This window comes from Mastigoproctus giganteus, chromosome 3 (genome assembly GCF_048544385.1).
Source record: "Mastigoproctus giganteus isolate SK-2022 chromosome 3, ASM4854438v1, whole genome shotgun sequence".
NCBI classification, from domain to species: domain Eukaryota; kingdom Metazoa; phylum Arthropoda; class Arachnida; order Uropygi; family Thelyphonidae; genus Mastigoproctus; species Mastigoproctus giganteus.
In genome coordinates this window covers 46,785,413-46,806,430 of record NC_143577.1, presented here as the reverse complement: position 1 = coordinate 46,806,430, position 21,018 = coordinate 46,785,413, and the positions used below count along the sequence as shown (strand labels likewise).

The window sequence follows — 21,018 nt, the reverse complement described above, 5'->3', positions numbered from 1 at the left end:
GCCATTAAATTCTTCAGATCAGAGAGCTGAAGAATCTGTTCAGAGAACACCTGACTACCTATGACCGGGAAATTCTTCGTTATATGACCACTGAAAATGCAGTCCATTACTTATCAGAGCATTTGCAGATTATCATTTTTTCCGAAGCCTCCAAGGGAACCAGAATATCAGATAAAACCAGGAATTGGTTCAATAGAGTCACTGAAACGGCGTTTAAAAGCAAGACTACTACAGCAAATGGTTGAAGTTCAAATCACACATTGACCTGATACCTATAAAAGAGACAGAGAAAGTTTTCTTAATTAAAAAGGGCAGCATACCATCGCCATCTTCTCATCTTCTCTCAATAATCAAATAATCCTGCAGCGTATTTCCACATCGTGATAACCAGTTTGACGTGGACAATAAACTCTTTAAAGATTAGATAAATTTTTCTTTCAATCAGAAAGAACAACTTATCTCCCCTGATCTACCTAATGGAGCACTTGGTTCTCCCACTACGATGAACTACCAAATCAACAAAAAGCTTGTTATGCATGTAACTACGTATTCTGCTTGTAGAATGTAGAGGAGGGTGAATTTAAAAAGCAATGAACTAAATAAATAATAATAATTATTGTTATTAATATCATCATCAAAATTTCTGGAAAAAAAATATTGCTACTCCAGATAAACTGCTGACCAAAAAGATAGATGTTCTTTTTCATAACTGGTATTGTCACAGCCTCCGAGCTGCATCTCAGGGGCGCACAGAATCTCCTCCCCGTTAAGAATAATATTTGACGATCTTGCCTGTTCAAGAAGCATGTTTCCAGCAAACACCATAAAATGCTTCAGTGAACGTCAAGCAAACCCTCACAAACTAACTGAAAATAAATCTTACTGAAAAACAGCCCGAGAGAACCTGTATTGCGATCTTTCTTGACCCATATCTAAACCCATAGAGAGGATACCCAGCAATGAAGAACCAACTGTGAAGATCCACTTCATCCAAAGAGCCCACTTTGTGTAACGGAGAATAAATGAACATTTACTATGTACAGAAATACTAGTTTGGCGCAAAAAAAAAAAAAAAAAAAAAAACAAATTATGATATTAGGGTCCCCTGTAAATGATTACATCTACCCATATTTATTTTGTCTGTAAATTGCGTGTGTTCTCTATGTTCGATTTGCCTGTTTACTGGACAAAAAAACCCCAGGTCCCGGGGGAAAAAAAAAACCTTGCTATCTACGCCTGAGACCGACTATCTCAGCCACGGAGTGAAAAAAGCCCACTAAAGTTCCTTGCGTCATTGACGGGATTCGAACTCGGGCCTTTTCCGACCGGTGGGGGTTGGGGGAGGAGACGGTGACGATACCACTATGCTACCGCGCAGACACTAGTTTGGCTCAGTGGAACAGACTCTTAATGCATCATCTTATCGATGTCAAAAAGCATCATTAGCTTGCTCTGGACACTGCAATGGATCTGCTCACTCCAGCTGTAACAACAGCTGGTGTGAGCAGATCCAATCCTATAGCAACAGTTGCTGTTATAGCTGTAGGATTTTAGGCGCATCGGCGACATAAGCCATATTTCCGTATAATTAATACATCTGTAAGCTGCGTGTGTACTGTGGTCGATTTGCCTGTTGGCCATCATGGGTAGTACAGTTGGTAGGATCGCTCTCCTCCCCCACACCGCGTGTAAGAAAAGATCTGAGTTCGAGTCCTGTCGATGACGTGAGGAATTTGTATGGGCCTTTTCCACAACGTGGTTGAGTTAATTGGTCTCAGGCGACGATAGCATGGTTTTTCGTTCAGAAAACAGAAAATCGACCTCAGAACACGCAATTTACAAACAATATACACGGAGCAATATGGCTTAAAACTCTACTACAACAACAACTGTTTGCTTGACAAAAAACCCGAGGTTCCGGGGGGGGGGGGAGAACGTTCTACTCTCGCCTCATACTAACTAACTCAGGTACGTTGTGAAAAAGATCCATAAAAAGTCTTCACATCATTGATGGGCTTCGAACTCAGGTCCACCCGGTGTGTGGAGGATGGTGATTCTACCAATTGCGCTATCCACGAGAGCCACACTAGCCGGAATGTGCAACAGTTTCTAGCTACCATAATAGCAACATGGCTATGGTTCTACTTTCTCAGTATTCTAGATCAAGATCCCCTAATTTCGCCTTGTTTTTTAATCTCAAATTTTGCACTGAAAAAACAATGATTTCATGATGTTTCGAAGAATCATGAAAAATCACACGATGTGGTGAAGGCCGTCAAACACCAGAGACTGCAGAAATTAAATGCTTTCAAAAGTGAAAAGATTGATGGATTCGCTGTATCAAGTCTCAAAGAAAATACTTCGTGGGATGAGAGTATAGACTAAATTAATTTAAAAAATATTCAGTTAATATATACACCCGGTGAGTCGCAATATTTTTTAAAACAAATAAGGGAACTTTTTTTATCACACCTCGTATATATGCAGCCTTCTTTTACATAGAACTGCTCAATTGCGCAAGGGAGGGGAGAAGAAGGATACACGATTACCTAAATTGATTACTTATATGAAATTTCTCAGAACTGGTAAACGTCCCCCTCAAAGTTCAGCGAAACCACTCGAATGTCAAGCAGTACAACTGCAGCCCAGACGAATCCATTTCCTTCCTTCCTTCCTTCTCGGCCACTAACTGCCAGTGTTCCAAGTAAATCCACCTGAAATAGCAATTTGCTGTGTTACCGCTTTCTCTCCTGTTTTTTCTTCCCCCTACATTTCAATAACTCTATGTTGTTGTTGGGACCTCTTTAACGCCTGTTTGTCCTCGTCTCTCTTTCAACCGGCTGCCATCTCGTTTCCCAAGGGCTCATCTCCACACCCTCGCTGTTGTTGAACATTCAAAATTCTAAACGTTATTGGCTAACTTGTTCATGTTGTGCATGTCTCTTCAGTTGCACAAAAGTGCAAAGCTTTCGAGTTGTGTTCTTTTAAGAATAGAGGAAGTGAGTGCACGCTGGAAAATGTTAACCAGCTTTGATATAAATAAATAAATAAATATTCATTTATTGCAAATACAGCAAGCTCATCACAGCACATGATTAGGGGCAGATAATAATACAAAGGAAATGGCATAAAATAATCGAATATATGTACATAGCAGATTTCATATAGATATTAACAGTGACTAGGAATTGAGTCTAGAATATTTTCTATGTTATCAGAAGGGAAAATTTTAAACGTTCTTGACTTTCATTTACTGTGTAAAACACCCTCGTCAGAAGCACAATGATTATAACTGCCATTCTCGCAACATCGTTTGGAAAAGGCCTGAGTTCAATTCCGTCAATGACTCCAGTCCACAACGCGGGTGATTTACGGTAGATACACATGCAATATTTGACGTAGAAAGATAGGTTCGGTTGTGTGTGTGTGCGCGCGCGCCAAAGTAAATAAGGCTATGATGTCAATATATTGTGTCTGTCATTGTATGCATTCTTCAGTCGGTATGCTGGAAGAAAAAACAAGTCTTAGGCGAGAGTCAAATGTTTTTTTTTTTTTTTTCATGCTTCTTCCAGGGTTTTTCTCCAGCAGACAGCAAACGGACTGACGAATACACGCAATGGTAAACATCACAATATACTGACGCCTTTAACCCTCTTGGGTAACACAGCTGGTAGTGTCGCTGTCCTACTCACACTGGATGGAAAAGACCTGAGTTCGGGTGCAGTCGATGACGGAAGGAATTTTTATGGGCCTCTTTCACAACGTGGTTGAATTAGTCGGTTTCACGCGAGTGTAGCATAGCTTTATCTCCCGGAAACTCGGGTTTTTCGTCCAGCAAACAAAAAATCTACCTCAGAACACACGTAATTTAAGACACTTTATACGGAGCGATATGGTCATCTCTGATTCTCCTAAAAACCCTGCTACAACATCTGACGCCTCGTGGCCTTAGTTTCTTTGACATGTAATGCTATAAACACACGTTGTTGTTTGTTATTTGGAGCATTAGCAACTAAGGCCATATTGCTCCGGGGATATGCGGTGGTCATTCCCTGACCTTTCCGCATCTGGTGGTGACGGGCTCGAACCCCGGTCTAATCAAGAAGCGTGTGCTACGCACTGCTGTTCCTTCCCACCTAGCTACGGAGACGCTTAAACACACCTCTAACGTTTAGCATCTGATTTTACGTTTTACTCCATTTTTATTCCTGACTTGAATTAGGGTACTTGCATGCTTCGTTCATTCATTTCTTTTAGCATTCTCACTCCCACGATATTAGTAAATAAAAACCCAAGCATCACAAACTACTTTATTTGCCAAAATAAGCTTTCTTTAGATTGCTTTCTGTTTTTTTCAGATTTTAAGAATTTCTCGCTTCATTTCATGCTATTCCACATTTTATCGGCTTTTTTTAAAACTCATCACCTTTGTGTGTTCAACCGAATAAAATGTTGCATCCAAATTTTATTAGGCGCAGAGAGAGAGAGAGAGAGAGAGAGAGAGAGAGAGCGATAAATGATATACAGGGTGCTAAATAACATTTTATTATGCATTAGTTTATGATTCAGAGAATGTGGCTACAACGGGACCACTAGTCTGCTACAAGTTGATTTTACAATAATAATATATTCTAGCTATAAGATTCAAATCTCACAAAGGTGTAAGATTGAAACTGGTGAGATTTATTTATAGTCATTTACTTGATACCTCTTCGAGCATGCATTTGTAGAAAATTACCTGTTGGAAGATATGCACTGTTTACCTGAACACATGTCTGTATCGTATCAGAACATTGTTCATTGTAAAAGAGCTAGCATTTCTTCATTAATTCTACTGATTACATATCAAATTCTTTCTTTCTTTCAGTTCTTCGAAAATGTGCTTGATTTGCATTTGTATACATGAGCGTTGCAATAACTAGACAAAATAAATCTGATGCAGTGATGCAAAGAGATCTGGCAAGAAAGAGAATAGGGCCTTTCCTTAAAATTTTCTTTTATCCATTACCGCTTTTGTTGTTACATCTTATAGAACCATGTAGACGTAGAGGAATTTTTCTACAACGTTGGAAAGAACTGTTCCGTCGTGTTTTAGTATTTATTAGTATTAGTGTTGAAGTATTGGCAAAATAATGCAAGGAAACAAAGATTATAGAACATCAGCCAAAACAAATAATAAAAATAAAAAAAATATGCACTTCATTTACCCATTCCTTCCAATAACACCACTCTGCATGGTTTTCGATGTTTGTAAACTAATAGCTGATTTTCGGAAATGTTATTCGTTTTTTTTCTATCACATACCATTTTTTCACAAAATTACTTAAGTTGATGTCATGAATTGTATTATTGAATCTAATAAGTTAGGAGTAAATGCTGGGAATTTGTAAACAATCTTCACATATTGGCAACTGCCTTCAGTTATTTGTTTCTTGACCTTGAGAGCACCATGCAGCAGTGTTTATCACTGTGAGCTCAGTTTATTTTTGAGGTTATTATGTCATGCTGTTTGAACAATTCAATTGTAGTCCTCAAGCAAAGACAAGATATTAATTTGTAAAAAAAAATGTGTATTTGTGCTTATTTTTGATTGAAACTCGGTGATCAATATTAACATGAGCTCCACATAAAGTTTGCCGAGCCTGTGTTGAAGTATTGAAATTGTGGGAAAAGATGGTAAAAAGAAGAAGCTGCCATTTGCAATTCCCATGATATGGCGGGAGTCGACAACCCACTGTAATGACTGTTACTTTGCTTTCTTAATGTAGAGGGATACAATGCAAAGAGTAATAAGAGCATCGTGTATCCTAATATTCCATCTATCATTAGACCAGTCCCACATGGGGATAACCTACCGATTCATGCCCTCCATATTGGAGTAGTAGAAGCAGAGAGTGCTGAAAGTGAAGCTTTTGAAGATGAAACTGAAGTCTACACGCCTCGATATATTGAATCCAGCCATCAACTGTTTTCACAGCACGAACTCAGTGATCTGGAAAGGTATCTGGAAAGTGATCTGGAAAGGTATTTATCAAAGGAATCTGTAGAACTCCTTGATTCTAGACTTAAGTCAAAAAATCTTCTAGCACTGGGACGTTTTTCTCATGGTATAGACACAGAAGACGAGAACTAGTCTCCTGCTTTTCTGAGGACGATTCAATGGTTTTTTTGCAGTAATATAAATGGCTTAATGATCTATTTAGGAATTAGTTACAATCCTACACAGCCGAAACTTTTTATTGACTTTTCAAAGAGAAGTCTCAAGTTGTTCCACAATGGAAATAAATATGGGTCGATTCTAGTAGCGCCCTCTGTGCATTTGAAAGAAACATATGAGAACTTGAAGAAGTTGTTGACAAATACGGTTGGTTGGTCTTGCTGACTTTAAAGTGACACTATTGTATAAAATTTATGTTAATAAAGAATCTTATTATTATTATAGGCATGTTACTTGGACAGCAATCTGGCTACACAAATATGCCTTCATTTTGTTTGAGTGGGGCAGTCGGGCAAGGATATCAAGATCTGGGCAAAAGGGGGCAATTTGTTTCTTGGATCAAAGAACATACACTGCTCGACAAAATTAACAGATCACGTATAAAACGTAGAGTAACTCACGCAGCTTGCGATGAAGCGAGTCAAAATTGCGTACAGTTCTGTTCTCTGATGAGTCCAGTACAAACAGATTTTTAACATACAAACAGATTCTAGATATTACTTCATCTGGAGACAATCAAGAATGCGGTGCCATCCCTCCAACATCAGAGAAAGGAACAATTACAATGGAGGTGGTGTTCTCGTGTAGGGAATAATGATCAATAGCCACACTCCTCATCGTGTTTTTGATAAGCGTACCTTAACTGCTCAGAAGTACCGAGAACAGATCGAACCCTATTTGCGCCTTTTTAGGGGTGCGGTTGGCCCAGATTTTCTTTTCATGCATGACAACGCCACTGCACATAGAGCGCAAGTGGTGGAGGAATATCTTAAAACAAGATATTCAACGACTGCCCTAGCCATCACGATAACCAGGCTTAAATCCGATCGAACATGTGTGTGTGTGTGTGTGTGTGTGGGACGGCCTTGGGCGTTGCATTTCACTCCGACAGCCAATTAGTCACTTGGTCAGCCAAGGTCTGCGCTGCTCGAAAAATGGGATTTGTTGCCACAGAATCTTATAGACGCCTTTATATCGAGAATAGTTGAACCCTGTCAGGCCAATGTAGCTGTAGGAGGGGATCATACGCCATACTGATGTCATGTGACCATATTTTCGATCATCTCTTATCGACTTCTGTAATGCGACCGTTTTGGTAATTTTTTCTAATATTTTCTGTAAACCCTATAAAAGGCCCTTATACAGTCCAAAGTTTCTCGCTGTCTCTTCATTTTATCGTTATTCTATGGTACATCACCATACCAAATTTTGTCCCGCTTCATCGCAAGCTGCACGAGTTACACCATGTTTTCTGCATGTTCTGTTAATTTTGTCGAGCAGTGTAGTTCATAAACCACTTGTATACCCCAAAGTTATCGGACAAAATTTGTCCGATTCTTGCACATCGAACTGGGTTTGTTGAAACAGCTTGTTGTGAAAGCTTTACCTCAGGAAGGTCCTTGCTTCAACTACCTTTGTACTAAATTTCCGTCGATAACCCAAGAGAAGCTAAAACAAGATATTTTTGTTGGACCTCAAATTCGCCAACCGATGAGAGACCAAGATTTTGAGGGAACTGTGAATAAAAGAGAAAAAAACAGGCATGAATTAGCTTCAGGTCTGTCCAGAAATTCTTAGAAAACAAGGAGGATACAGACTACAAGAAAATAGTTGAAAATATGTTGGCAAACTTCAAGAAGCTCGGCTGCAATTTGAGTGTCATGGTATTTTTTTACATTCCCACGTCGATTACTTCCCAAAAATTTTAGGAAGTGTTAGTGAAAAACGGGGTGTGAGGTTTCACCAGGACATTAAAGACATGGAGGTGTACCAAAGGAGGTAGAATGTCAACATGATGGCTAACTATTGCTGGATGCTGAAGAGGGACTGTAGAGTAGAAGGATCCTCAAGAAAATTAAAAAAAAAAAAAAAAAGAAAAAGAAAATTTGACACATCACAGATCAGTTTTGAGAATGAGAGGTGAGTGTGTTTATTGGACTTTTTTACCATACCACACTGCCCTTTTTAGTAGTGTTTTCAACATGTACTTAAATATAAAAGTGGTAAAAGTAGCATTTTGTTATAATTTCAGTGGACAAATTTTGCCAAAATTAATAAAAACTTGTGAAAAATCAAAATTTTTAAAATAATATTTATTAGTTGAAAATGAACCCAAGAGTTTGTGAAGACGCTTTATTAGCAGCAGCATTAAATTTGTTTGTGCATCATTGTACCTACTTACAATCAGTAGAATTTTTCATTTAGTGCTATTTTACAAGGTGGGTGGGAAGTTCCAGGGATAGCTATGGTGAGACACTGCTCTGGCGACCAACGACAAAGCTAATGCTAAAAAGTAGGAGGATTTCTTGGACCTTCTTTTGCTGTGTTTTGCACTTGGCAGAGTTCAAACTTACTAGTAAATGGACTGGCATTAATGTTCACAACAGAAAGAACGTCATGTTACTACAAGTTCCTTGGGTATTGCTATAATTTTAAACAAATAGCATTGGCCCAACTTCCTTTTGGAAGAATTGAACTTTAGAAGCGTAAAATAAAAAGCACATCCCTCAGTAGCAGGCTGATTCGTTTTAACGCATGAGCGCACCTGACGGACGCCAGGGGCCTCGGCCTACTGGGGGCCTCACTTGTTGATCTTAAATAATTTTTTAAAAGACCCTCTGTCCCATATGTTGCGTTGCGGTCGAAAGCACCGCAAACACGGAACGTAATGATATACGAATAATTTTTTTGGCTTTCTTTAAATAGTTAAGAAGCTCTTTAAATAGTTCTTTAAAAAGTGCCGAAAATACTAATATTTAGCAAATTTAATTCTCGCTTATTTATTTCGTATGATGTGAGCAATACAAGAAGGAACCAGTTTTTTCCTGCTTCCTTCGTGTATCGTGGCCGTGAAATCCAACCGTAATCGGAGGTACGGCACCATCGTGATATCCAAGCCCGAGGCGGGATTCGAACCAGCGACCTTTGGGTTACTAGGCAGGCACTTAACCCAACTGGCTAGCCCGGTCGGCATTCTCGTTTATGATTATAAATTAATAATATATATATTGTTATTATATATATATATATATATATATATATAATTATAATTTTTAAGTGTCCTTCATCACCAAAGCTTCTCGCATGGTGATCGAGTAGCCCTTCTAATATACTGTATAGGGTTAGGAATGCGACAGAAAAAAATTTTAACTGAAGAGGGGCCACATTTGGAAATTCGCGAGGGGTCCCGAGAGTTCTTAAAACGGCCTTAGTAGCAGGAACAGGATTTCTATTCCCACAGGTCCGAATAAAAGTAATTTCATTTCTTAGTTATCTGTTTTATTTTCCAGGCTTTTTTTAAGGATTAAAAACCATTAAATATTTAATGGGTTTTGTTTATTAATTAAAAAACATTAGCCTATTTTCTTTTTAATAGTCTTATTTTTCCGCCTTCGAGTATACGATATTCAGGGAAACGAAGGTCTTCCAACTATTGTACCCCAACAGCTACCCCACGTACTTTGCCTTCTTCTCGCACTATATCCCACACTAACTCATATCATATTTTGAAGAGATTAAAGAGTTCAGACTTAAGCAATATAAGGCTACTTTATGTTTTCTCTGTTCCAGTTTTTAAAAGTCCTAAATTGTAATGTGCATAAGAATATCTGGCTTCTGTGATCAGGTGAGGGTTCATGTTGATTTAAGTTCAGCCTTCTCCCTTAATACGAAATTCTGGTTTTAATTGGTATACGGAAAGCTTTATGGAGATAACCTAAATTTCTCTGTTTGTTTGCTTCTTAGTAACACTGATTTTCAATGAGCTGTCAGTTTCATACTTTTAGATATACAGTAAGTTAAATTCAAATTTAATATTCATTTTACCCGTACAAGTAGGATTTCTTACAAATATCCATGTAATTTTATGTAACGTTTGCTTACACTCGTATCGGTCGTAATATAATATGAGTGGCCACATTATTAGGCGCACCTACCTAATAGTGAGTAGGTCCCATTTAGCCTGGTTTCAGCTTCAGCCAGTCTGGATATATCGTGGCATGAACTCAACGAGGTGTCGAAAGTGTTCCATTGGGATGCTAGAACATGGTGACGCAATTGTATTGCACAGTTTTTGCATATGAACAGTTGCGGATCTTTACTCCGAAGAGCTCGTTCCACAAGGTACTCAATTGGATTAGACCAGTGCTCTATAAATAACACGTGTTTTCTGGTCGATTTGCCTGTTTTGTTGAACAAAAAATCCGAGTTTCCGGGAGGGGGAACCTTGCTGTCCACTCATGTGACTGACTAACTCAGCCACGGAATTCGAACATGGGCCTTTTCTACCGGGTGTGGGGTGGACAGTGATTAGTTTTGGCTCTGAAAATGAACCATAAACAAACATAAACTTCCTCCACAGCTAAGGACAACTGAAATGGCCAGTTTGATTCAAATTACCATGACTGTTAGAATGGTCGTTGGCGAGATTTCGGCACCATCATTCTGGGACCTTGGAGAGTCCCTCAGCCTTCCGAGCGATTGGAACTCTGTGCCCACATCTCAGCCGTCTCCACCTATCCGATAGTTTCCTGCATTTTCAGCTACTTTCATGTGCCCGGTCCTTGGATGCTGACCTTAATAAGTTCGCTTATGACAGGGAATACAGACGCCGCATCCTTGAATTGTACTTCCCTGTCCCCGATCCTTCTGCTCGAAGCTCGTGTTAATGCCCCAAGCCAACAATACCATATGATATGAAGACAGCATGCTAACTTTTCAGTATGACAGTGAGTAATGATAAACTAACTACTTCAGTGCAAAGAACGCTGCCTGTTTTATATTACTATATGAAATTATTTGTTTCCACCAATGTCTTCTTTGTATATTTTGGTGTAAATAACTGAATTATACTTTGAGTTTTGAGCTGTACTTCCTTTTATGCGTCCGCATGTGTATTTCCTTATGTTCGATTTATCAGTGTTCTCTATTTATTATTATATTGTATTATCATTGTTAACACCTGGCTTGGTAGCCGTGAAGGGCAACATTGAAATGTATCGATTGCAATAAAGATTTCTGTGCTATTGCGCGGACGCCACCGTGGTATGCTGAATTTCACTCTCATGTTCCTGGAACCAATTCTCTATAATTCTGGCCTTGTTATATGATGCATTAATCCATTTTGGAAGGTGCAATTCGTAGATGGATACATTACATTACAGTGAAGTGAAGTGCCTGGTTGGAAAAAATTTCCAGATAATCTGTAGCATCCAAATGTTGCTCTACTGGTGTCAAGAGGCCCAATGTACACAATAAAAACATGCTCCACATTATTACACCACTAACACCAGCTTTCACTGCTGCCAGACTAAATTACCCATGTCTACCTGTGGTTCATGAGCCTTGACTGCGATGCACATAGATAGCCAGTGAAGCCAGACAGTGAACGTGGAGTGCAACAACAAATGCATCTGCGAGTATCGCTGCAATTTCTCTGCTTCACTTCGGTGCGACACCTAGAGATACTTTTAAAACACTGTGCATCCACTGAATATCAGTCGTCTGTTTGTTTATTAAGTTATTAACCATTACAAGGACACCCAGGGAATGTAGTACTGTGCGAGACCTAGATTCTGAATACTGTGTGGGCTTCATAAGCTCTTAAAGCAGTGACTAGGACAGCCATTCCCAATAAGATTGCGACCCATTGTGACAATTAAATAAAGCTTTGTTACCCAATATTCAACTCAAAGCCTGGAGGATAAGGATGTCCCTTGGGTTTTTTTTTTTTTTTTTTTTTTTTGACAATTATGATGTACAAATGCGTCAAATGAAAGCTAAGCTATTTTCATATTACACCCAAGAAAAGAAAACTGCACATCATTCTTCTTAAATCGATAACTTTTAATCGACTTCAGTTTGTTTACTTTTAGCGATTCGCTGGAAAAAAACTTCCTTACATACTACGTATTGCGATCTTTCCACTTCTTTTATAATTGGCGTATTCGTCGTAGCCGAGTGGTCACAGAAAGAGTGCAGTAGCACATGCTCTTTGAGTGGACCGTGACTGCAAAATACAATTTACGATTGTATTCGTGATTCTTAGTAAACTACTCTGACTTGGTGGTCGTGCCGGAGTATAAACAAGAATATGCTTAATTCGATGGTGTTACAAAAATATTTGAAATAAATAATTCACATTATTCAGAAAACAAGTAAACTTTAGTATTTTAATGTGCTGGTTGAACCTGAATTTATTTTGATAATTGTTTTCCTCGGAATTGCTGTAGCGAGTGCGCATCGTCGATCACCTTCCTGTTTAGTTTATTTCGATGTTTATTTTTAATTTTAAGCAGACATGAAAGCTCGATTCAGATGAATATGTCGTTTGAAATGAAAGTAAAATTCTCAAAACAAATTCCGACAAATATGGATAATTCATTCTACGTCTGGTAAAGAATTTTATTTGTGAGAGTTGAAAACGCCGCTTGTTGTTGATCATATCAATAAATTGCTCCTGTGGTACCAGGTACGTGACAAACATCCACACCAAAGGATTTGTGTAAAACAGAAAACAAGTTTTCATCTGTATCAGAAAAAAAAATATCTGGTTTATAATAAGTACCGATGCAGTTAAGATCATGAAGCGTAAGTATATTGCCTGGAAATTATTTGTATTCTACAAAAAAAAAAATAATAATAATAATAAAATAAAATAAAAACTATATTAGGACCATCTTCTGTGTAAATTGCGTATGTTCTCTGGTCAGTTTGCCTCTACTGTTGGACGCAAATTCTTTTACAGTCACTTTACCTATTCTCGGGATGAAACACCCGAATTTCCAAGAATATAAACCATGGAATTGTCATTTAAGACTGGCTATTGTGGCCAATATGAAAGAAACCCATAAAAGTTCCTCCCATCCAAACGAAAACTGGACACGGCCTTCTCCATCCGGTATGAAAGAATTGTAGAGATACAAAATTTGAATATATTATGCAAAGGAGGCAGACACAGAAGGCGTAGGGGTGCAATAGTATGTTTTTGATTAAGAAACATAATTAAAAAATAGTACTAATCGCCAAGATTTATCAGTGCAACATTGAGTCATCTGGTGCGACTTAAGCATCGGTTGAAAATGAAGCTAGAAGTGTTGTTATTGTTATTTGTTTTTTTTAGGAGCATTAGCAACTAAGGCCATATTGCTCCGGGAATATGCGGTGGTCATCCCCTGACCTTTCCGCATCCTCCGTATTTGGTGGTGACGGGCTCGAACCCCGGTCTAATCAAGAAGCGTGTGCTACGCACTGCTGCTCCTTCCCACCTGGCTACGGAGGCGCCCAGAAGTGTTGTAGATGACTGTGATGAGTATAATGCTCATTCATACACACAGGTAAAACGGGCCAACAGAATTGAGTATCTTACTATTAATATTATAATTCCTGAATGATGCAAGGAAGCAGACTTTTTTTGCATCTGCGAAAAAAAATAAAAATAAATAAAAATCTGTCACTGATACCTTTCTCGTTGGCAAAAAAAAAAAGTAGCTATCCAATTCATTTTTGAATCTTACCAAACTCTTTACCGAACTTTGAACTTTACCAGCTCTCCACCGAACACTGTGGTAAACAGTTTATTCCGATTTTCTGCAGCACGCTATTCGAAAGTAAACTTCATGAGATCCAGCCTTCTCTTATACCCCAAATGATTTTTTGTATTTGTGTCCCCTAGTACTTTTCTCTACTACCGGTGAAAACATATGCCTTTCTCATATAAAATTTCAAGAATTACTGAATCTTAACCCCCGATTCTCTTGTTGTCCTGGACTACTTTTAACTCCACTCCTCCTAGCTTGTAAAACTTTCATTTCAGGGTTTAGTTACATTTCTGTTCTCAAGCTGCAAAACGTTGCATTTAGCATTACCATTAGTTGGAGCAATACGACTCAAGAAAGCAAGCTTGTGCAGCCTCAGCCAAAAAAAAAAAAAAAAAAACCAATCTCCCATTTCACTCATCCATTCACTCCAAATGCCTGTCCAGCTCAGCCTTAAATTTATTTAAGCTATTGAGCTATCAACTTCCACAACAACAGATAGAAGTCTGTTCCACCAATCAACCACCCGCTGGCTAAAGGCAAATTTCCGCACATTTGTTCGACAACTGTTTTTCCTCAATTTGAATCTATGCCCCGTCAGGTTCTTAATCTGAGCAAGAGGAAGAATCCCATCAGCATTGAGCTTGCTCAACCCATTCAAGGCCTTATACGCCTCAATCAGATGACCTCGCAGGTGCATAGTCTCCAGACGCTGCAATTTACAGAACTTAAGCCTTTCTTGGTAAGATCACTCCCCTTTCTTTCCCCTCACCAGTCTTGTTGCCCTTCTCTGTACTCGTTCTAGTAACTCTACGTCCTTCCTAAAATGAGGCCTCCAGACATGTATGCAGTACTCAAGGCATAGCCTGACCATTGCCTTATACAAAGGGATAATCACTTTCTTATACCTATTAGCAAAATTCCTGTATATCATTGACAAGACCCCATGAGCTGCTCTGGCAGCCTAAAAAAAAAAAAAAAAACTATTATATTTAGGCCACCCGAATAATTAAATTCATCTGCCGTGCTGTGTCTTATGTCTGTTAATTGCGTGTGTTCTATGGTCGATTTGTCTGTTTGCTGGACGAAAAACCCCAGTTTCTCGTGGGGAAACCTTGCTATCTACGCCTGAGACCGACTAACTCAGCCACAGAATGAAAAAAGCCCATTAAAGTTCCTCGCGTCATCAACGGGATTCGAACCTGGGCCTTTTCCACCCGGTGTGGGGAGGACGGTGACGATACCACTGTGCTACCGCGCAGACCCTTTGGCAGCCTGTCTGCACCGGTCAGAAAAGTTCATATCTGACTGCACAATTACCCCAAGTCTTTTTCTTTCTCTATCACCCTCAGTGTAGTACTGCAGAGTTAGTACGTTTCTCTAGGATTTCTTCTACCCATATGCAATACTTTGCATTTGCCAATGTTAAACTTCAGTTGCCACTTCTCAGCCCATTTGCCTAACTTATCTAGATCCATTTGCAGTAGCATACTGTCTTTACTGTCGTTAACAACCCTGCCAATCTTTATATCATCGGCAAACTCGAACATTAAGCCTGATATACCTTGATCAATATCATTGATGAATACACAAAACAACAATGGGCCCAGCACCGAACTCTGGGAAACTCCACTAATAACATTAGTCCACGAAGAGCAGTGTCCATTGATTACCACTCTCTGTCGTCTCCCACTCAACCATCCCTTTATCCATTGTAGCAACTTGCCCTTAATGCCATACCGCTTCAATTTGTACAGCAGTCTTCCATGTGCAACAGTATCAAAAGCTTTCCTGAAATTCAAGTATATGATATCATTATTTTTTTGCATCAAGTTCCTTTATGACCACATCGTAGTATCCAATCAGATTGGTCAGACAAGACCTCCCTTTAACAAACCCATGGTGGTTGTCTTATCTATTACTTTGTCTTAACTATTAATGCAGTCTTGTCTAGATGATCTTGCAATGCTTCTTTAACCAGTGACTCCCTTCTTTTCCCCGGAACAGAAATCAAACTAACAAGTCTGTAATTATTTGTGTCGCCCTTTGATCCCCCTTTTTGAATTGGGGATACATTTGCACACCCCCAGTCCATGGGAACCTACCCCTGAATCCAAGGAAGCTCTCATAATTATGGCTAAGGGTTTGCTTACTTCCTTTGCTGCCTCCTTTAATATAACTGGATAGATCCCATCCACCCCAGGTGCCTTCCTTATGTTTAACTTCAACAATTTCTTCTCCACTTGCTCTCAATTATTACAAAATCACTTAGCTCCCTGTTAGAGTTTGATAAACTTCTGGCATTCTCCTTCTTGAATAACTCCTGATGTGTGAATGTAGATGCAAAATACTCATTCAGTTTATCAGCTACCTGAACATGATCATCAATACCATCTATGTTAAGTGGATCAATCTGATTCATCTCTTTCCTTCTAGAGTTTGCATAATTAAAGAACTCTTTGCTGTTTTTCTTTGCATCCTTTGCCAAGGATTTCTTGTAATCTGCCTTCTCCTGTCTAACCTCATTTGTGACTTGATTACAGACTAGCTTATATCTTCCATAGGCTTCTGTGTCGCCTGATAATTTATATGCATCCCATTCATTTTCCTTCTCTGCCACGAGCCTCTTTAATTCATCTGACATCCAATTAGGCCTAAACCTTGAATAATATTTCTTAGTTGGTATGAAGAAGCAGTAAACTTCAGTTGCCATTTTGTAGACCATTTGTGCAACTGATCTAAGTAATTTTGATACGAAATTTCCCGGTTTCGGTCATTAACCACCCTTCTTACCTTTAAATCATGAACAAACTTTGACAACTTCCTCTGCACTCCCTCATTGATGTCATTAAGGAAGATAAGAAACAGAAGTGGACTCGAATTCAAATTTCTGAGGGACTGCGCTGGTCGTTTTGTTTTAGCTGTTTCCTTAAGGTTCTGATGTGAAGTGTCTGAGGCTGAGTGGTGAGTGAAGTACAGTAGTATATGCGTTGGAGTTGAATGCAAAATAGATTAATAATAATATGTTGTCAAATGACTAATTACAAACTTCTTATTAGTGTGGTTTTACCGAAGTATACTGGTGTAAACAGAATGTACAGAGTTTGTCTGATGCCTTTATGGTATGATGATGCAATGAAATATATTCACACTTCTGCTGTGGAAATCATTAGACGTATCCTGTATTATTTTGTAAAACGAAATTCATGGGAAGTTGTTGTTTTGACTGTGTGCAATGTATTACCATTTCCATTTTACAGGTTTTGATAGAAGATAAAAATGAGATTAAGCAAAATATGATTAAATTTTTTTACGTGGGTCCTATTTTTTGTCAGGTGGTTAATAATCTAGTACTTTTCCAGTATCAACTGGTTTTCGAAAAAAAAATTTTGTTCCTTCCTCTGCAAGTGCTTCAAGAAATAGTATCTTCTCTTGTTATTCGAGTTCTATTTAAAATTTTATGTTGTGATACCTATAGTTACCAAACTCGAAAAAAATGTTGTCTAAATTCTATTTTAAAAAATAAATTATCTTGTTTGAAATGTAATCTAAAGATTAAGACAGGGTCAATTAGAGATAAGAACCAATTCCCGACTGATCTTAGGGACATTTCCAACAACCAATAAGAAATATCTTGAGGCGAGTTTTGAGATGGATACACTCCTATAATGATGCTTTCATAGCTAGAATCGGAGAATAATTCCACTCTTTCACTTGATTATGTATACGAGTTCATCTTACGGTGCCCTGCAAGTTAAGTAATTTTCTTACCAGCTTGATGAAAATTGGATACATTTTACTAATAGAAATTTATTATTTATTCTGAAAAATACAGAATAAATTAGTTAAATTTTTAGTAAACGGGTTTTTCTGAATTTTTGAGCCAGTGTTATTTCTGTGTGACTCGTGTGACTTTGAACATTACAGGAAAATATGGTATGTATACCGTATTTTCCTGTAATGTTCAAAATGAGCTACAAATGGAATCCTTAACTCATGGTAAGCATTAGGAAAAAAAAAAAAAACATCGCAATTAAGAATTGGCAAAAGAAGCAACCACCAAGGACATGCCCTAGGATGACGTAATATTTGTGTTGAAAGTTTAAAAATTTTTCGTAATTTAGTTTTTCTTTTTCTCTGATACACCTTGCTCTCAGGGGCCACAGGAGTTTACATCTTCCATGTAGCTCTTATGACAACCGACAAATCAACACTATATTTAATAATAGGCTGTTCAATCTTAATAACACCCGTTCGTACTCACCATCATAAGTAGATGTTATTAATACAGTACGTTTTGCTTACTCCTTAGAACCGAAGAATATTTTGTAGCTTCGCCAAGGGAATACTGCACTTCCTGGATGTATGTGTCTATTAATGTTTAAGTTAGTGTATGTTCAAGGCGCAGTTTGGCCTTAATCGCCCTTGAGCCATTAAACCTCCATTCCAACAACAAAAAGTGTATATACTTAAATGCCTTTTTGTGTGAAAGAGAAGAATGCAGCAACCATTCTTCTCTCTTTTCTCTGAATAATCTCATGATTGCTCAATGCTATTTTTAACGCAGGCCAAAAGAAATGCCGAATTTGATTTCTGAGTTGCTGTCTTTTTTTGTTTTTACCCCTGGCCCTCCATACTAAGAACTTCCATAAGATAAATATAGAACTTTTTTCCTGATACATTATATCATTCTGCTGTCTCTTCACTTTGCACAGTCCTTATACGTCCATTGACTTTAAATTTAACGAGTTCTTCTCGACAGTTTTCAGACGTTCTTTTTTTAACTCAATCCCCCCAATTAAAATAATGAATCACTTAGCGTCCCTCTTCCCCAACAGTTTCAGAACTAAGCAGATTAAAAATTTTCATATCTTCCTCCCCTTTTAAACACATCACCTCCTATTGGACTTTCACAGTTTGAGAACCCTACTTTAAATGTCTTCTACATATACTGCATTTCCAGAATAATAATGTCAGCATTGGATTTTAACTAATAAACAAAACAGTAAATCAGCACTCACATTATATATTCTTTCTTATGCAAATAAAGTTATCTTCGTAATTAAGAAAAATTTCCCTCATTATTCTCACTCTTTAAAATACATTAATACTTGCCCTCAATAAGAAATATGACTATATATCGTAATGCATGGGATTATATTTGTTATCGAAAGGTCCTAATGTTTGCTAACGTTATTTATGCATTATTAAATTTATTAAATAGCAGGGTGTGTTTGGAAAGGGGATGCACTGCTCCTTTCAAATTGCAGCTTTAATTTGATTTTTAAAGTAAATATTTTTTTAATTAACCTGTTACTACTACTTTATTAATTAAATAAGACATTTATATATATTTTCACATATTTTTAAATAAAATATTCGTGAATTTTCTAAGTTATTTATTCACTTTTCAATTATTAAGTCTCTCGGTCCACTATAACGAAGACAATTTCAGTTTCAGTTTGGCTGTATTATATTTATATCCTCATTATATTTATGTTGCCTCGTTATATTTATATATTGCTGAATTTTTTTTGCTATTGAATGCACACTGTTAAGACAATTATTTGGAATTTTGATGACAAAAACGGTAGCTAACACTTTTGAAAATATGAAAAATGCATTATTGTTTGTGAAAGAAAAAATTTCAAGAGCTCCTATATGTAGACATTAGCTCTTTCCTTTTGTTTTTAAAAACACGCTGCTGAAATCAAATTATTCCGTATCCCTTCCCCATCCCAATAAATAAATGTGCGGATGTTTGTAACATAACGTTTATTTTAAAGAATGCCAAACACTGAAATACGGCATACTAATTTGCGTGGGTGTATACATTTCATTGCCAATAATATTCCTGAAATTTTTAATCCTCTCTTAACTTTTCATTGATTCGTTAGGCCTAAGTACAAAGCAGTTAATTCATAGTAGTGCATCTTCGTGAGCCTGCAGCAGCTGGAGGGATGAGGAGCTACTCACAAAAGCTAGAAATAATAGACAAGAATATCCGGATTATTAAAATTACGCTGTCATACCTGTTTTTCTTACCCAAATCTGCTGTTTGCTGTTTACCTGTATCAGCTTGTAATTTGAATATATTAAATGGAATACAAGCATGCTTTCTTAGAAATAACTAAATGTCGATATTTGCCAGAAGCATTCGCTCTGCCGAAATAAAGTAACAGAATTTAGCTACACGTGTTTCGTGTTCGAGAGTTTGAATGATCTTAACCTACACATCCATATAACGAAAAAAGAGTGAAAGGGAAAACGAGAAATTTAAAAATATATATTTGCGAATTTTCAAACCTGGTTTAAATCTGTAATGACGCCAGCAATATGACGGAGAACACCGATAAAACCCGACTGATCGTCGTTGTGGCCTTCTCTTATAGCTTGTGAGCTGGAGGAATCTCCCATCCGACTTGTTACAGAATTACCAGCTTCTTCCCGACAGTCATAGTAAACAAGTACACCTGTAGAAGTAATAAGATTCCTGCTCGTCTCGACACCAGAAACAAAAACTGCGTTTCACGTATACACCTCAGGTAACGTGTACACTAGCACTACAATGAAGACGATAGAGGACTTCATAGTCGTACAGTTTATCGACAGTTTTCTTTCCGACCGTACCTTGTTTTTTCAAACTCTTTTCGAACGAATAAGTAACAGCGAGGGGAGGAATAGAAAGCTAGAAAGAAGGACAGATAGTAGAAAAATAGGTTGCGTTTTACTAAAATCGATATCAGATCAAGAGTAGACGTCATGCCTCCTTGTCATTATGAGAGATACTCTTCTGTACACACATTTCAGTCAGCTGCGTGATTGCAGGAACTGACTGAATATACTCTGATTTCCATACTTCACATCGACTCTAACGTGCTTTTCGGAAATTCCACTTCCAACACGACATAGGACATATTGGCAGTACTGCTAACCTCGATTTCACCGAACCGCTTCGGTAGCCCGTTAGCACGGACCGGAGGCGTTTGACAGATCGATACGGACACAGTCTCAGCAACATCCTCCTCTCTTGATGTTAGAGGACGATTCGTAGTTAGTTACTCTGGAAACGAAGGATGCTCTTTTCAGGTTCTGCATCAAGAATAAAAATATTCATTACACTGAAATTCGTTATTTTATCATAGAGATGTTTCTGAGAAGCATATTTTGGGAGTTACCATCTGTATACAAAATGCCACATAATGAGCTAGCATAAGCTAGCATATAAAGCCTACTGTTTCCCATTTCGCAGAGCAGAGTGAGATT

At 38.0% G+C, this 21,018-nt stretch overlaps 1 protein-coding gene across 1 annotated transcript in view; it reads right to left on the bottom strand.

Annotated features, from left to right (window-relative positions):
* LOC150087933 (anoctamin-4-like) overlaps positions 1–20,675 on the bottom strand; it is a 452,209-nt gene extending 431,534 nt beyond the window's left edge. The window contains exon 1 of the mRNA XM_090369274.1: positions 20,059–20,675. Within this exon, the coding sequence (XP_090225400.1) occupies positions 20,059–20,169 (111 nt within the window). The 5' untranslated portion in view covers positions 20,170–20,675. The remainder of the gene's footprint in view (positions 1–20,058) is intronic.
* Positions 20,676–21,018: the final 343 nt, after the last annotated feature.